The sequence below is a fragment of the Lygodium microphyllum genome, chromosome 22 (genome assembly GCF_053477565.2).
Source record: "Lygodium microphyllum isolate KBCC chromosome 22, Lygodium_microphyllum_v1.1.10, whole genome shotgun sequence".
Classification (NCBI taxonomy): domain Eukaryota; kingdom Viridiplantae; phylum Streptophyta; class Polypodiopsida; order Schizaeales; family Lygodiaceae; genus Lygodium; species Lygodium microphyllum.
In genome coordinates, this window is record NC_141156.1 from 80,024,557 (window position 1) to 80,041,161 (window position 16,605).

Here is a 16,605-nt window from a genome sequence, read left to right on the forward strand (position 1 = left end):
AAATTTAGTTTTGTCTATTACCATTGATCACTATAATCACTCACATTTACCTCGATAGCGTATGTACAATAACCATTGATATTGGTATTAACAAAGGGTGTGCCAATGATATAATTATTATTTAATAAAATCAGCATCTATTTCTTAGAGTAAAATCCATGTCCATGTCCATGCCTCAAGTAATTCTAAGGCTTATGTGATTTTCATTCTCAAGCTTATTTCATTTTCAAGCTTATTTCATTTTAACAAACATGTAAACGGCTATGAAAAACCACCATTACTAACAAGTAACAAGATCTTTGCAAAGAGAGCTTCAAAATTATTGTATAAACAATTATTTCTTCAATCTCATTTTGACTATGGTTTTTTATAGGTATTATGAACCTTCATTTCTTGATGTGCATGCTATTACAAAAATCCTTAAACATAATACATTTTATCCCAAATGCCTTTATTATATTTGTTGACCATAAATGTACACATCCAAAGTTTGGGTTTCTACCCCATCAACGCTTTAAGAGAATTATCCTTCCTAGTTAAATATCTATACCTTGTCCATGGCAAAAAGGCATAAGGCTAAATCGATAGGTGTCATATGTCCCAATTATTGTATTAGATTATATTTATATCTTGTCCATAGCCCAAGGGTGCAATGTAATTATGGTATCTTAATTGGGAAATAGGTTAGATGCTACCCAATGAGGAAATGACCAAAAGGAAAGTGCTAAGGCATGCACCTTGATGAGATTTGTGCACGTGCATGGATATATACTTACATGCTTAGGCATGCACCTAGATGAGATTTGTGCACATGCATGGATATATACATACATGCAAGCTAGTTATGGGGGAGAGAGAGAGAGAGAGAGAGAGAGAGAGAAGCAAATTAATAAGCATGAACATATTTTGATCATAGATTAATAGCCTTTACACAAGTTTGTAAGGACCTTCACAATCTACAAGATGGAAAATCACATTATACTTGACCTCCTTCAAGTACAATGGAGACATTCCTAGATTCATCTACAAGGTTCAACAAGTACATATTTACAAGAAGCTTGTGTCTATGTCAAAAGTGAAGATCTCATGCTAGTTCAATCGTCTACTATGATATTAATCACATATTTATATCTTGTCCATAGCCCAAGGGTGCAATGTAATTATGGTATCTTAATTGGGAAATAGGTTAGATGCTGCCCAATGAGGAAATGACCAAAAGGAAAGTGCTAAGGCATGCACCTTGATGAGATTTGTGCGCGTGCATGGATATATACTTACATGCTAAGGCATGCACCTAGATGAGATTTGTGCACATGCATGGATGTATACTTACATGCTAAGGCATGCACCTAGATGAGATTTGTGCACATGCATGGATGTATACATACATGCAAGCTAGTTATGGGAGAGAGAGAGAGAGAGAGAGAGAGAGAGAGAGAAGCAAATTAATAAGCGTGAACATATTTTGATCATAGATCAATAGCCTTTACACAAGTTTGTAAGGACCTTCACAATCTACAAGATGGAAAATCACATTATACTTGACCTCCTTCAAGTACAATGGAGACATTCCTACATTCATCTACAAGGTTCAACAAGTACATATTTACAAGAAGCTTGTGTCTATGTCAAAAGTGAAGATCTCATGCTAGTTCAATCGTCTACTATGATATTAATCACATAAGCATTGAGAATCATCATTTATATGTCAATGTTACTGCCGTGCATAACCTTGGCAACTTTGGAGCTTTAGTAATGGTTAGCCTTGTGGGCTGATACAAGAAGATAGTGACACATCCTATAAGCCCGGTGAAACAACTTGGCAATCACCAATTGCAATCATGACGTTCAAGCAAGCAGCTAGAGTAATATGCCATCGCTTTGGCTATGACTTTATTATTGTGGTTCTAGCATACGCACGTACAAATTTATCACTGTTATTTAGTCATTACATACATGAAATCGCCGAAGCAAGAGCCATCAAGCTGTGATAAGGGGCCGCCATACACATACCACCCTGTAACTAGCGCTCTCAGGTAGAATTGCTTTTCTGGACGTTGATGTTAATGTTCTACGATACGCACACCCAAAGAATCGCAATTATCTGGAACAAGAATGTGCCGTAGATAGCAATCATTATACTCCATATTTGCTTTTTTCAAGTGCATAGCATTAGCACATACCTTTTAAACCTAATGTGTGATTGATCCACATTACCAAGACCAAGCTAGGAAGCTCAGTGTTTATCACTATGGGAATTATTCCTTTCAAGTGAGTATAGACTACTTTAAATGTTCAAGTTGATGTGCCACCCCCAAAAGGAAAACCTCGGGCAGTGGCCTTCTAGCAATCAGCAAGCATCCTGTAATCACGTTCTACATTTGCCTTTGTCAAGCTTGTAAAAGATGTTTGATAGCAGCGTCTCAGAACAGTTACAACACAAATTCAAGATTGCATTGCAATGCCCATATTTATATAATGATGATGCAGCGACCCCAGTTCCCAAAGATGTGCACGATGAGATCTACAAGTAGGGTTCTACCATGCAGATATGTTGTTAGTTCAATGGAGTGTTTCTGGTCAAAAAAAAAAGGACCACACTAGGCAGTGAGTGAACCTCGCAAGTATCACTCAAAACAGAGCATGTAGCATCAACCTTGTTGCACTCATAACCAACCCAGGTGACGCTATCGATCAGTCACATACTTATACCATGCTGTGGTAAGTGTGATTTTAATCTTTTTGCTACCTAGGGCAGCTGTGGCCCTGAAGTATAGGCGTGTTGACAGTTCAATGGGATCATTGCTAGTCAAAAAATGCTATATTACAGTCAGTGAACCTCACAAGCATCACCCAAAAAAGCACATGTGGTGTCAACCTTGGTGCTCTTAATAACCCTTTTGCTACTTATGCCAGCTGTGCTCCCTAGGAGCCGTAGAGTTTGCTAGGTAGGTAAGTATAACCCAAAAAAGGACATGTGACCTCCACCTTAGTGCATTAATGACCAATCCAGATGATGCTATTGATTAGTGGCATATTTATACCATGCTATGGTTGCAAGTGTGATTTTATTCCTTTTACTACTGGCAGCTGCGGCCCTTAATTCATTACCTCACAAGTTTACGTGGCTAGACACTTTCAATCATATCTGCCTATATGGACAAGCACCCACTTGGAAATGGACATGTATGAGTGTTGCTACAAACACATTCTTGGAGAGAGATGATTAGAGACAAAACCATGAAATCCAGATCATTTGTGGAACCTCCAAAATAACAGCCATTCTAATATCTACACCTTTTCATTTCAGTGAATCAAAAGTTTATGGAACAATCTACACCTTTCCTAATCCAGGGATTCTGTGAACTGGTGCAGTTACATAACTAGCAACAGATTCAGTCACCTTGCGACGGAGGCACCCGGTAATAAGCAGGAACAGTGTTTGGGAAAAACATCTTCCTTACACCTTCTGCCTTTATGATGGGGAAAATTATGTTCGAAGCTCCCTATAGACAATAGACAACAAGAGTTAGTGTTTCTTTGGTACTATTGTGAACTAGCAACTTTCAAAACGATGTGGAAACTACTAGTAGCCACAAACCTTAAGCAATCTGATTCCGAGCCATACTTTCTTTGGTGAAGGGGGTATAAGAAGACGGCCCACACCATAAATTGCCACAGCAAAGAAATGTCCAACCAAGCTCATCGGCCGTGGGTTCAGGCCTGATAATAAAGCCACAGGTCCACTTGAAAAGACCCCTCCCAAGCTTAGATAGTCAAAGCATGCCTGCCTCATCTCTTTCATAGCCAAATCAGGTGATGCACAGAAGACCTTGTAAAGTGCACCAGCCAAGGTATTTATAGTTGACGCAACAGGCTGCATAGTCAAAAGACACATTAAAAAAATGAAAGAAGACTTATAATAAGAAGTGACCAGTATATTGGAAATCCCACCACCTTAGGAGCATAGCTGCATAGAAACAAGGCATCATAATTTTTGGCACATGAAGCAACCAAAGATGAAGTGGATAACCAGACAATACCTTTCGTAATGTGTAGAATTTTTCGAGGTAGGCACAGAGCGCAGTAGCATCATGTAGGTCACATAATGGTCGGAGCAAGTTTCGAAGAACGACAACATCTGACAGTGCAACTGTCATGCCCCCTCCTGTCAAAGGATGTCGCATGTTGAATGCATCTCCCATAAGAAGTGCCCCTGGTCTTGGAACAGGAAAGGCAGGCATGCTTTTGTTTGGCATCGAACGTATGTGCCCTTTCTCTATTGCAGCTATAAAGGGTACCTGTAACTGCTTTGGTAACTGTAACATCCAAGACAACCAGAAAACAGAAGTCCAAAAGTCAAGGACAGATTCAGCATGCATACAGAAGCAATGTTACACTCAGCACTGAAATTAGATGCACATTCAGAAGTTGAATATCCCCAGCATGAGAGAATAGTAACGTGAGATAAGCAATGTTCCTAAGTATGCTAGAGTGACATAAATATAATATAGAGACTGGTACACTACTATTGAGCTTCTCTGCTAGTCTCCTTTATCTAGTATTTATCTAGTTACATGAAGCTGTGATATTAACTGACCTTCAATTTAAGAAGCTATACTACAGAATGTGCACAAAACAGATGAAATGCACCATACAGCAGTAAAAAGTCAGCAAGAACTGCAAGGCTAATTTCTGGTAAAGGAGAAGGCATTCAGGAGTTGCTACTATGTGATCCAGGTTAACTACCCCCAGCATGAAAAGTATGGAAATGCTTACAGACAAAGCACAACAGCTGGCTGGGCTTGTAAACAAAGACAAACACAGTACCATACAGACCCCATGCTTTTGGCTGGGGTACAAAATATGCACTAAAGTGCTTGACCACAAATGCATCAGTAACAGCATGCCCTTTATCAGGGCACAACCGAACAGAATGATTTCAATATGAGGAGCTAAAGATGTCAACTCGGTACACAGCCTTAAACACAAAAAGTTGTTAAGACTCATCAACCAGAACAACCACAGGCAATCCTATAAGATCCAATTGACAGGACCAATGGAGAGAGACACAAAAAGCCTCAGGCTATCAACAAGTTGCTAGTATTTACTTGGTTGTTGGCTTTGGCAAACACCAATGAACCCAGCACAATAAAATGGAACTATAGCAGAAATGCCTATCCTGAAACAAAGATATGCAATTGCGGTACTGTATAACCAATACAAACCATTAACAAGTGGAAGACAAAGCTAGTATAATTCATGCTGCTTCTACTTATAGATATTTATTCTGCAAGTTGGCAAGCATCAATTCGGTACAGAACAAAGCAACACTGAAATTATTAAGTAGTTAATATCTACTCACTTGAGGAGCAACCACAGACTTCAAGTACTTAGCCATCTCTCCATTAGCTATAGAGGGCACTTTCTCTCCGGGAATGTCAACCAGACAGCGCACTTCTGTGCTGCTGATTGGATAAAACAAAATAGGAGATGGGTCTGCAAGTACAACGTGGCCATGGTTTGAATATGGAAGTTCACAGTTTTCTAGAACCAGTCCAACAAAGCATGACGGTACTTCAGGCTGCAGTCATTAAAGACAAGAGGATTCATCAAGTTAGCCATGATTATGAAAAATAATATACAATTCACAAAGAGAAAAAAAAAGCAAGGGAACTTGGACCTTTTCCACAGACACAGAGAGAGAGAGAGAGAGAGAGAGAGAGAGAGAGAGAGAGAGAGAGAGACCTTAGAAGTGCATAGGGTGCGCCTAAGGTTTGAGAAGCATCCATCACAAACAATTGTCAAAGGTGCATACACCTCTCGTTCATTACCACCAGCAACCCTATACTTGACACCCTTCACAGCGCCCTCCTCTTCAACGAGGGACAGTGCTGTTCCTTGTTGAAAAGTTACCCTGTTGAAATCACAAAACAACAATTGTGAGGCTGCTTGTGTTTAATCACTTGTGTAGCAGTTACATCAATAATACACATTCAATGACCATATATAATTTCTGAATCAGAACAGCTGATGTGCAAGGTGTAGACTAGGACTGAAAAATTAAACGTGTAGCAGATTCATTGCAGTAATGTGCTCCCCAACCTTAGTACTGTAACAACCAAGAGCCAATACAGACTAAGACTCTCTGCATGTTACTATGCAATCGCAGAGATCTTAGCAGTTAATAGGTTAAGCAGCCTACAACTTGAAATAAAGCTCCTCGGTATGCCTTCTCTCCACTAATGTGTTCCTAACTGGGAAAATAGATAGCCCACGCCTGTAAAATCAGCGCCAGTCATGGCTTTTATGTACATTGGGACTGGGAAGAACAACACTAACTTGGTGAGAGACTATCAAATCCTGATATCAAAATCCTGAACTGAATCCCATACTAGAAATATCCCCCTGCCTATACACCTGCCTGCCTCCTAAAGGTTTTTGGCTTTTGCAGGTGAGAAATTTAGTTTAGTCTTGACCCTACTCCAGATGTCGGCAAACCCACAAACACAACAAATTACTTTCTTAATCACACGAGCAGTATGTTTTATGGGTTGTCTCTTTTGCAGGGACAAGATCCACCATCTAGTATAAACTAGGATAGTAAGAAAACAATTACAAGTGTGCTATTCCTTCAACATGTATGTTAACCATTCAGCAATGAGTAGGCATTGATCTTCAAACAAAAACATTTCCTGACTAAAGAATGCAAAGAAAAAAACACTATGTTTGTATAAGCCAGTTCGTGCTTAAATGATAATGGCTTCAATTTTTTGCTCTAACTGGTTGTGAAACAAATATTGATGCACTTGCCAATTTTTTCTCTTGAAAATAGAAGTTCAGAATTAGTGATATGTCTTACGTTGGAAGCTTGGCACCTTTGTTTCGCATTCTTTGAATAAAGCGACCATTGTGAAAACTTCGGCCAGCTACATCAACTCCATATCCTTCTAAAGGATAACCCACCTTTGTATCTTTGCCATCTTTGAATAAGGCATAACCAAGGACTCGCTGCGCATCAATCTCTTCAACACAATCTGAAATAGTTTTTCAGACATAAGCATCCAAAGATAGTTTATAATTACTATCTTTTTTTTTAAGAACACAGGACATAATTTACTGTATAGCTCTAGGCCTGGAAAAAGGAACAATCTCAACTTACCCTATGAAGGCCATTGAAAAAACACTTGTTTCACGAGACCTCATACTTTCAACAGACAATAAAATATTCCCTTTTTGACTCTCGAGACATTATAGGGTAGAGAAGCCAACAAAAGAATGGGACCCAAAAGTGTGACAGTTTCTTCTTGGTATGCTGGCCATGATCAGGCATTTGCAGCTTTAGAGAGGGGTGACAAGAAGCAAGAAGCAAGAAGCAGCAGTTAAAGGCCCAATGTTATCACTCTGGAAATAAGGGGTCATCTTCTTCAAAGAAGGAGAAGGGGCTAGCTGCCCCTCCTACTCCTTTCTAGTGCACTTGATGTGATTATCCCTCACGACTCTCCAATCATCAATGCCAAAGAGGGAGTATGACAGGGTGATGAGGTGGGGCAACTAAGCCTCATCTATACAGGTATACATGTGCAAAAGATCCAAAGAGAGACTTCCCTTCTACATCAATTGAAATCTGGTGAGTTTTTGAAATCCTAGAGTTAGGATTGGCTTCCAAATTTATGATAGGCTGCTTCTCGACAAAGAGGGAAATTGGCTCATAGTCCAAACTCACATGAGGGGACACTTCGGTGGTCCGGCTGAACTTCGAAGGCAGGGAATCCATAGTCATGTATGCTCAAAGGCGTTGATGGCAAGTTAGTCATGTATGCTACTATGAGGCATTGTTTGATAGACATTGAGAGTTGCTTTGATTCTTCTCTATTTTCACAAGCTACTAAAATCAACATCGACATCAAGTTCTCTCCGAGGCACCTCAAGCATTGTTTGGCAAACATAAAGAGTTGCTATGATTCTTCTCTCTTTTTAGGAGCTAGTATAATCGACATCAAATTCTCTCCAAGGCACCTTGGTGATGGCTTGATCACCCACTACTTAGGTATCCATGGTCCTATTTTGATGGTCTTTGTCATATGGACTATGATGAGTCACTATCATTGTATCATTGTTATGTACCAAATCACCCATGATCTAAGAGAGGATGTTAGCAAATTAATCAACTCGTGAGTGAGTCTGTGCATGTGTATTTATGGGCTAGGTTCAAGGATTGTTTTAGGCATTTTTCTACTACTTATTTTTGTGGTTTCTAGCATTGTTTTATCGCCAACCAACATTCTATGATAATTCTATTGTTGGCTGACCTGATACATTTTGGGTATTATTTTATACCTATTTATTCAGGTTCCCTCCTTATTGATTTATCAGTTGCACTCTTCCAAAGCATGCCTTGGTGGGGGGGAGAGAGAGAGTTGAGCCGATGCTATTGCTCACAAAGCCAATAATTCACTAGAGTAAGCAATGGTCTCAGGTTTGGTATATTGAATCCATTTCCCGAGCATATCGCTGAGTTCTTCCTTTGCAATGTTCTTTTGTTCTTCTATTTCTCTTTTCTCCTGTGTTGTGCAAACTATTATGGGAGTCTTCTACACTTCCATCACTACACCCACTTTCGACAAAGCGCAACCTGGCAGATTATCCCTAGTGTTGCACTTTACCTTGTATTTCAATTAGAGCCGACTTTGGATCGGGCCCACTTAGATTTAGCAAAGCACAACAGGTCCAAAGTATGGCCTAATGCTCAAGGAGGAGGTTGCATCTCCGCTCCCCTAATGATGGACAACTCAATAATGTAATGGATCTCCAATGTACTGAGTTTTGTGTCTAGGATACTATATGCTGACATTATTTTTGCCATTTGGATCACTATTCTATATACTAGTCACTATGAGTTGGTATGCAAATGTGCATGGTTTGAACCTAGACTCTAAAACTATACATTTGGGAGGCTACTAGCATGTAGGGAGTACATGGAATGTACATTTGGATGCAATGTACATTTGCAAGGCATGTATGGGATACATAGATTGTATGCAATGTACATTTGCAAGTGATACAAGAGAAGTAAATTTGCATGAGTCGCATGTACTTTGCAGCTAATATATATTTTACATGTGTACATCATTGCTATGAGACATTCTCTATGTGCAATTTATGCATTACTTTTCCTTGGTGGTTTGACGAGTGTTGGATTTTGGCATGTGCATGCATCCCTCATAGTTCAGACAGTGGTTATGATTCATGTGCATGGATCATAACTAATTTAAGTGTCTGAAATTTCGAACATGCCAAGGGCATGAACATGGTCAAGCAATAGGTGGACATTGTTTGACTATGGAACCAACATGTATTTTCAATGGTAACTTATGCCCATGTCTCACTACTAGGCAATCAAGGGTGATCTAGGATTTTAAGGGAAAAGTACATCACAATGATGTGGAGTTTTGATGCTCTTCGCACCCTTAAGTCATGGCACTTAAGCATGTGCGAGATACACATGTGAGATTGACACGGTGACAAATTGTCTTTAGCTTTAGTAGTGGTGGAAATTGACTAATTAATATTATTAAAATTATTTAATATCATAAACTACGACTTGTGGAAATTTTCAACACTTTTAGGTTTAAAGAGATCGTGATTTACAATTGAGGTTGGACATCATTAAGTGTTACTAAAAATGAGGGTAAGACCAAAGGCTATGCAGCTCACTTTTGCATGTGGAGGCCCTAGTGAAAATGAAAATTTGCCAAATGTCAATTTTGGGACAATTTTGGGCTGCATACAAGTATATCTTCAATGTTGGGCTCATTTTCTCCCATTACGGGCTGTTTAGGGGCAAACCCAAGATGGAGAATCAAGTGTTTTACTGAGAGCGAGCAATTAAGCCATTAGGAACAGCAAAGAGACATGATCTAAAATTGGGGGTGTTTTACATAGCAATAGGTGCTAAGATCAACTCATAACGGTCAATTGGTTTTCTTACAAATCTTGACTCTAATACTAATTAGGGAGTTCACTTGGGTTGAGGATAGCTGTGCACAGGGCAAACAATTGTACCTAGGGTTCCAAATGGGACTCCACATCACATCAACCTAGCAATTTGGCAACAGCTTGGTATATAGCTTGTAGCTAGTGTTCATCTTCATCACATATCACTCAACTATGTTGCTTAATCAAGAACTTCCCATGGCCTGGCTTGAACCAATTCAACGATTCTGGTTCTAAGGTGGCTTAGTAAACCATCATCAAACACCACTATGGCCAACCTAGTCATTCAAGCACTTGCATCAAGCAAATAGACTTGGCACATGGGAGGTCTTGTAGTCGGCACCTGGTTAGTTCTAATACAACAAGATGCAATCTACCAATATTGCCCACAAGAGCACCAAGGGTCTCCGAAGCACTTCCATCACCATGTAACACTACATAGTTGGTTTGGCGAGGAGCTTATGGGATACTCCATCATGTAGAGCCCAACCTTATGTGTCACTTGCATGCTTTCTATTAGCTATCAATAAAACATGGACATCACCAACTCTCTGAGCCGAAGAGACATGACATGATTTTCATCCTAGAGGCTCTACCGAACTACCATATATTAGCACCTATTCCATCACAATCTAAGGTGTGGGAGCTTATCGACAACCTCGCATGGTGGCTGTATGATTACCATAATTGGAAGGCTCACTGTCATGGTCTTCAATGGTGGTGAGAGTCTGTCAATGTATGCCACTTTGGTGGACCTCTAGTCATCCATTATTCACTCTTGCTACAAATGGTTTTACACTCCACCATGGCTTCGTCTGGTCCTCATTTTCCCTAAGCCACCTTGGGAGACCTTGTACATGTGCAATTTTATTTGCATTCAGCTGCAATTAGAGTGTTGAGCTTTTGTACTTCATTGTACTTTCTTCTAAGTAGCAAAATTAGCCATACCTTTTCCCACACAAAAATATATTTTTTTTTTCTAAATAACAGAATCGGCCATACCTTTTCCCAAAAAGGACTTGTTGCAAAGTTATGCCATTCTCCAACAAGCAAAAGAAGTAAATATTCCTCTTTTTTGCAATTTTTTTGTTCCGGACACATGGGGAGGCATCCAAGGGGGGCTGGTTTGAAGTTTTATGAGTTTGAGACCCTATGGCCCATAGTTCGAATGCCTTAAACACACAATATCATGTTAGCTTTCAATTGTTTTTTGGTAGAAAGCGACGTTACTCGACAAGAAAGATAATCCAAAAACTCCAAGCATTCATCAAAGACCTGTGGGGTAAGGCTGTACTCTTGACACTTGAATTCCTTGCTCTTAAAGGACAATTAAATGTGACTTGCACAACATAAAACAAGCTCAAGCCTCAAGGTCAAAAACAAGTTCCCACTACTCCAAGTTATATTGATTGGTAAATCACAAATGGAATTCAACAAGCTAGGCTTGAAATCCCACTATCACCTGATTCAAATCACTCTAGAGAAGATGCAGAACACTATGAGACAACATTCAAGTTTTGGATGTTCTTAATGCCTCCACTGCCCACTTCTGCCAAACTTGTTATTAGTGCAAACTCAAGGAGGAAAAGATTAAAGAGGAGAGGTCAGTCAATACAAGCGCAGCATATAAGATCCCTGTAAGCTTTGCACTTACATACAAATGCCTCTAAGAATAGAAGTCTGCAATGCACTCTGATTCTAAAAGCTTTTCTGAGCAGACTAGCTAGAACAGAATCAAGTAGCAAGAGCACAAGAGGCAATTCAAAATTGAGCTGATTGCTATTTTAACCCCGTACTCTAAATAGGGCTGAATAATGCAGCAACTGCACTGATTGCTGCATGGACTTGGACGGCAACCTTGCGACCAGGTGGCAGAACCAACCAACTAGCTGTGGGCACAACATTTGTATCTTGAATCAAGTCTCCTCTTAATATGAGGTTGTATTTGTAAAACAGATTCTCTTCACTGTTTGTGCAATAAATTGAATATAGTTTCTTGCCCATCCCCACCCCCCCCAAAAAAAAAACCCCTCCCCCTCCATCCCTCTCCCTCCCCCGCTCTCCCCCCACCAACCCTATGCGCCCCAAAACCCCCCCCCCCCTCTCTCTCTCTCTCTCTCTCTCTCTCTCTCTCTCTCTCTCTCTCTCTCTCTCTCTCTCTCTCTCTCTCTCTCTCTCTGTGTGCTTGGGCTGACATTCAATCCCAACCTTACAACAACATCTTCAGTCGGGCTTTACATATTACAAGGATAGCTTTCACATTCCTTCATAACCCTGCAGACAGGCCTTTACTTCAGGGAGCTGGAGAACGAGATGGCAACTTCATGCAGCCATCCGTGGTATGAACTCGACCCTGCAAGTAAGATGTAGTGCTAGAAACATCGAAAATATCCTCCGTACCTGCAAGGCCCAGTTCCACCAACTTCAAGTACCCTCCAGGCTGAAGGAGCTCGCCTACGATTCGATCTGGTTCACTCAGATCTCTTTCAATCACAAACACTTTCCTTCCATCCTGCTCTTAGAAAACCACGGAGAGAGACACAATTATGATCACAAACACTCCCCTTCCATCCTGCTCTTAAAAGACCATAAATTATAAGGCAATTTTACGAAATGTGGGAGATTTGGGGAAGGACAGTGTATCTCACCATGCCAAGCGTGTGTGCAAGGGCGGAGCCTGCGACACCTGCTCCGACAATGATGATATCGACGCCATCGTTCTGCTGTAAAGGCTGGACGACCGGAATGTGTAAAGGTTTGTTCTTGGGAGTAGGGTTGAAGAGCCGCGCTCGGAAAACGTAAGCTATAGCACAGGCGAGAAGCGCCAAGGCGAGGGACCAGAACTGCCAAAGATGAGGGGAAACATTGAAGGGCAAAGCCATGACCATGGGAGAGGACGTCCACAGGCGGATGGACGGAGGGAACGGGCGGTGGAGTGCAGAAATGCGCAGGTCAAAGGCAGCGCGTTCTCTGGCCCTTACGGTGTGCAATGCACGACCGGCGGCCAAACGGGAGAGGGAATGTGAGGAGGAAATGGAAGGCCGGGAGTCTGAGGCAGCAATGCAGGCGACCTGCGCTTTAATCTTGTCTGCTGAGGCCTCCGGAGCTCTCTCTTCTGGTGCGTGATGCAAGGGAGGACGAGGGGGAGGGGACGTGCGGCGACGATGGTGGTGACAATGATGATGATGACGACGACGACGATGACGATGAGGATGATGATGATGATGATGATGATGCAGATCTTGCAAGAGAAGGCTAGTGCGGTGAGCTTCTGGTAATAAGGGAGAGGAGGCTAGGGTTGGGGATAGCGAGACGCGCGGTGCGGGGGAAGGGAAGGCCTGCATGCGGGAGACCACTACACACGGCGGCAGGGCGGGACGGGACAGGTCTCCCCGTGGGATGGCAGAGAAGAAAGAGGAATCGGGGATCCTCTCCTTTCCTTGCTGTCCGTCCCAACGGCACGGAGCAGCTCTTTTTGCTAATTTCGTGGTGGGGAACGTCGATGATGATCTGTTCGTTTCCGCTGCTTTCCTTGTCACGCAGCCAGGCACCCTTTTTAAATCTAAACTAGCCTATCCGGACCCCATCGATTGCCTTGCCCTTCCCCAACCCAATCAAAATAGCCCTTGGTCTCTTGCACTCATAAGGGCGGTCGCGTTGCACTGTGTCGGGTTGCATGGGATTAACCACATTGTCACATTGGATGACACTATGGTGGTGTGCCCTTGTCCCCCCCTCCCCCACTTCTGCAATCACCATCCTCAAAAAGGTTGTTCTATCACAAATCTAGCAACATGAACAAACAAGAGGGTGAGAAAGAGCAATGATCTACCAACGAGGACTTGCCATAGTGGTTTGTGTGTGGGTTAATGTACATGGGTGCATGAGTTCAAACCCTGTGCCTTACTTCCCTCGAGGCATAATAAAATATCTATTCGCAACCAAAGACCGATGTTCTAATGTTCCAGTTGTTAATCGATGTAGCACTAAGGTCTAATATCTACGATTAATGCTTCAAGATTTATCTTTCAAACCCTCTCATGCAAAAAGGGTGTTATACCACAAAGCTAGCAACATGAACAAGCAAGAGTGTTATAAAGATCAATGTTTTGCCAATGGGGTCATGGCATCCTTGCTTGAGTGTGGGTTGATCTACATGGGTATAGGAGTTCAAACCCTAGGTCATGCTTCCTCCGAGGCATAATCAAATATCTATTGGCAGCCAAAGACCAATGTTTTGATGTTCCAACTAATGGAATAGCACTAAGGTCTAATATATGCCGTTAATGCTTTAAGATTTATCTTCCAAACCCTCTCATGATTGTCACTTCTAAGCTTGCAAATTTGCAAGAAGCATTGTTGACCCCCATGCAACCCAATTCTTACACACAAGTCTCACCAAAAACTTCAAACACTAAAACTTACCAATGAGCTTACCAAGGAGTACCTTTTCCCACATTCACACCTATATGAATGGCTCCATGCATGAAAGCCAACCTAGATAATATGTTTATATCCAAGCATGCCACACTTTGAAATGGGCATCACCCATCACCCATCACCCAAAGGGTTATCTAGCATCCCAACCAATAGGATTGCAAACATTATAAAACATAAACTCACAAACAAGAGGAGTCCCATGCTAAAGGCACCCAAGTTGAAACTGACCTAAAATAGCAACTTTATAGCATAAGGAGCCCAATAAAGTGACAACACTCAAAATCACATTTCTTTATCACACCATTATGCTAGTTTGGTAATTTGATGAAGAGGGGTTGCAAACCAAAGGCTACATTTGCATTTCTTTCAAGGTTTCCTCCTATCACAATTCACTAGACTCATTTTACTTCAATAGTAATTGCAAATGCAAAACTAGCAAAAGTGTATTTTCCCTACCTTCATCTAAAGGTCTTCAAGTTGCCACATAAGGTGAAATACCCATCCATTGTGACATTGGGAGATTAAAGGTTAGTACCCATCAAGGTAAAAACCCCCTTACCCTAACTAAAGTCCATAAGCATTGCACCTTACTCCAAAAGGCTTCTGAAATTACCCCTTTTTCCAAACCTCCCTTTTTCAACCAAAACCCCCTCCCTTCTCCCCTTTCTCACATGTAATTTCTTATTTTCTCTCCCCCCTCCCTTTATTCATTAAAGCCTCCCCCTCCCCCCCCCCCCCCTCACCTTACTTTTTTTAATTAAAACCCCATCCCCTCTCTCTCACTTATAATCTCTCTCTTTCTTTTCCCCCTCCATCTTTTAATTAAATTCCTCCCCCTCCCCCCTCTCTCTCATGTGTAGGGCCTAGGTTCTCTCTCTCTCTCTCTCTCTCTCTCTCTCTCTCTCTCTCTCTCTCTCTCAGAATGTGAGAAACTATGTTCAAAAAAATTTAAATTAAAAAAGTTTTTAAAAACGTTTAATTAAAAGAAAAGTTTAAATCAAAAAGTTTAATCTAAGAGAGAGAGAGATCTAAGAGAGAGAGAAGAAAAAGAAGAAGAAGACCTAGGGGGAAAATAGGAAAGAGTATAGTCTTTTTTAAATTAAACATTTTTTTTCTCCCCCTCCCCCCTCTCTCTCATGTGTAGGGCCTAGGTTCTCTCTCTCTCTCTCTCTCTCTCTCTCTCTCTCTCTCTCTCTCTCTCTCTCTCTCTCTCTCTTTGTGTTAGATTAAACTTTTTAATTTAAACTTTCTTTTTAATTAAAATAAGGAGAGAGAGAGAGAGAGAGATAGAAATATACAAAAAGCAAAAAAGAAAGAAGAGGAAAGGGAGGAAGGGAGAGGGAAAACAGAGAAAAAGATAATTATAGAGAGAAGAAATATAAAATTTAAGAGAGAGAGAGAGAGAGGAAAAGCAAAAAAGAAAAAGAAAGGAGAGAGGAGGAGAGAAACTGAGAGAAGAAAAGAAGAGAGAGAATTTGAACACATAGAGAATTATGGAGAGAGGAAAGATAAAATTTAAAAGAAATAGAAAAGAAAAAAATTTAAAGAGAGAAGAAAAAATATAAGAGAGAAGGAAAAGAGAGGAGAGAGAGAGAGAGAGAATAATTATTATTATTATAAAAAAGAAAAAAGAGGATTTTTAAATTTAAATTTTTGGAGAGAGAGGAAGGGAGAGAGGAGAGAGGGGGAAGAGAGAGAGAGAGAGAAGATAAAATTTAAAAGAGAGAGGGAGGGAAGAAAAATATAAAATTTAAAAGAAGAGAGAGAGGAAAAGAAGAAAAAAAGGAAAATTAGAAGAAAGGGGAGGAGAAGAAAAGGGAGCGGAGAAAGAGAGGGAGAGAGAGGAGAGAGAGGAGAAGAAGAGAGATATATGAACATAAAGAAATAATTATATATAGGGAAAAGATACTATATTGTTTTCATTACAGGGTCAAAAAGCCCCAAACCTCTAAAGGGCTTCTTGAACCTACCCCCTTCTCCAAACCTCCATTTTTCAATCAAAATCCCCTCCCCTCCCCTCCCCTCTTTCTCATGTGTAATCTCTCATTTTTTCTTCCCCCTCCCTTTTTTCATTAAAGCATTCCCCTCTCCCTCTCCTATCACCTCCCTTTTTTTAATTAAAACCCCATCCCCTCTCTCTCACTTATAATCTCTCTCTTTCTTTAATTC

At 40.9% G+C, this 16,605-nt stretch overlaps 1 protein-coding gene across 1 annotated transcript; it reads right to left on the bottom strand.

Annotated features, from left to right (window-relative positions):
- Positions 1–1,530: 1,530 nt before the first annotated feature.
- LOC148017330 (squalene epoxidase 3-like) lies at positions 1,531–13,507 on the bottom strand. Its single transcript, XM_087663519.1, has 9 exons — positions 12,645–13,507; positions 12,397–12,508; positions 6,863–7,037; positions 5,749–5,917; positions 5,366–5,584; positions 4,044–4,319; positions 3,602–3,877; positions 3,404–3,506; positions 1,531–2,104 (listed from the first exon to the last, which is right to left on the bottom strand). The coding sequence occupies exons 1-9, from the start codon at positions 13,338–13,340 to the stop codon at positions 2,064–2,066; spliced, it is 2,067 nt and encodes a 688-aa protein (XP_087519645.1). The 5' UTR covers positions 13,341–13,507; the 3' UTR covers positions 1,531–2,063.
- Between the last annotated feature and the right edge of the window lie 3,098 nt (positions 13,508–16,605).

Excerpts from the sequence above, each read along its gene's own strand:
- LOC148017330 (XM_087663519.1), bottom strand. The coding sequence starts at position 13,340 with ATGCAGGCCTTCCCTTCCCCCGCACCGCGCGTCTCGCTATCCCCAACC. Across the intron at positions 5,918-6,862 it reads AAAGGTGCCAAGCTTCCAAC|GGTAACTTTTCAACAAGGAA; the intron begins GTAAGACATATC and ends TGATTTCAACAG. Across the intron at positions 2,105-3,403 it reads CCGGGTGCCTCCGTCGCAAG|ATAATTGCGATTCTTTGGGT; the intron begins GTGACTGAATCT and ends TTCTTGTTCCAG.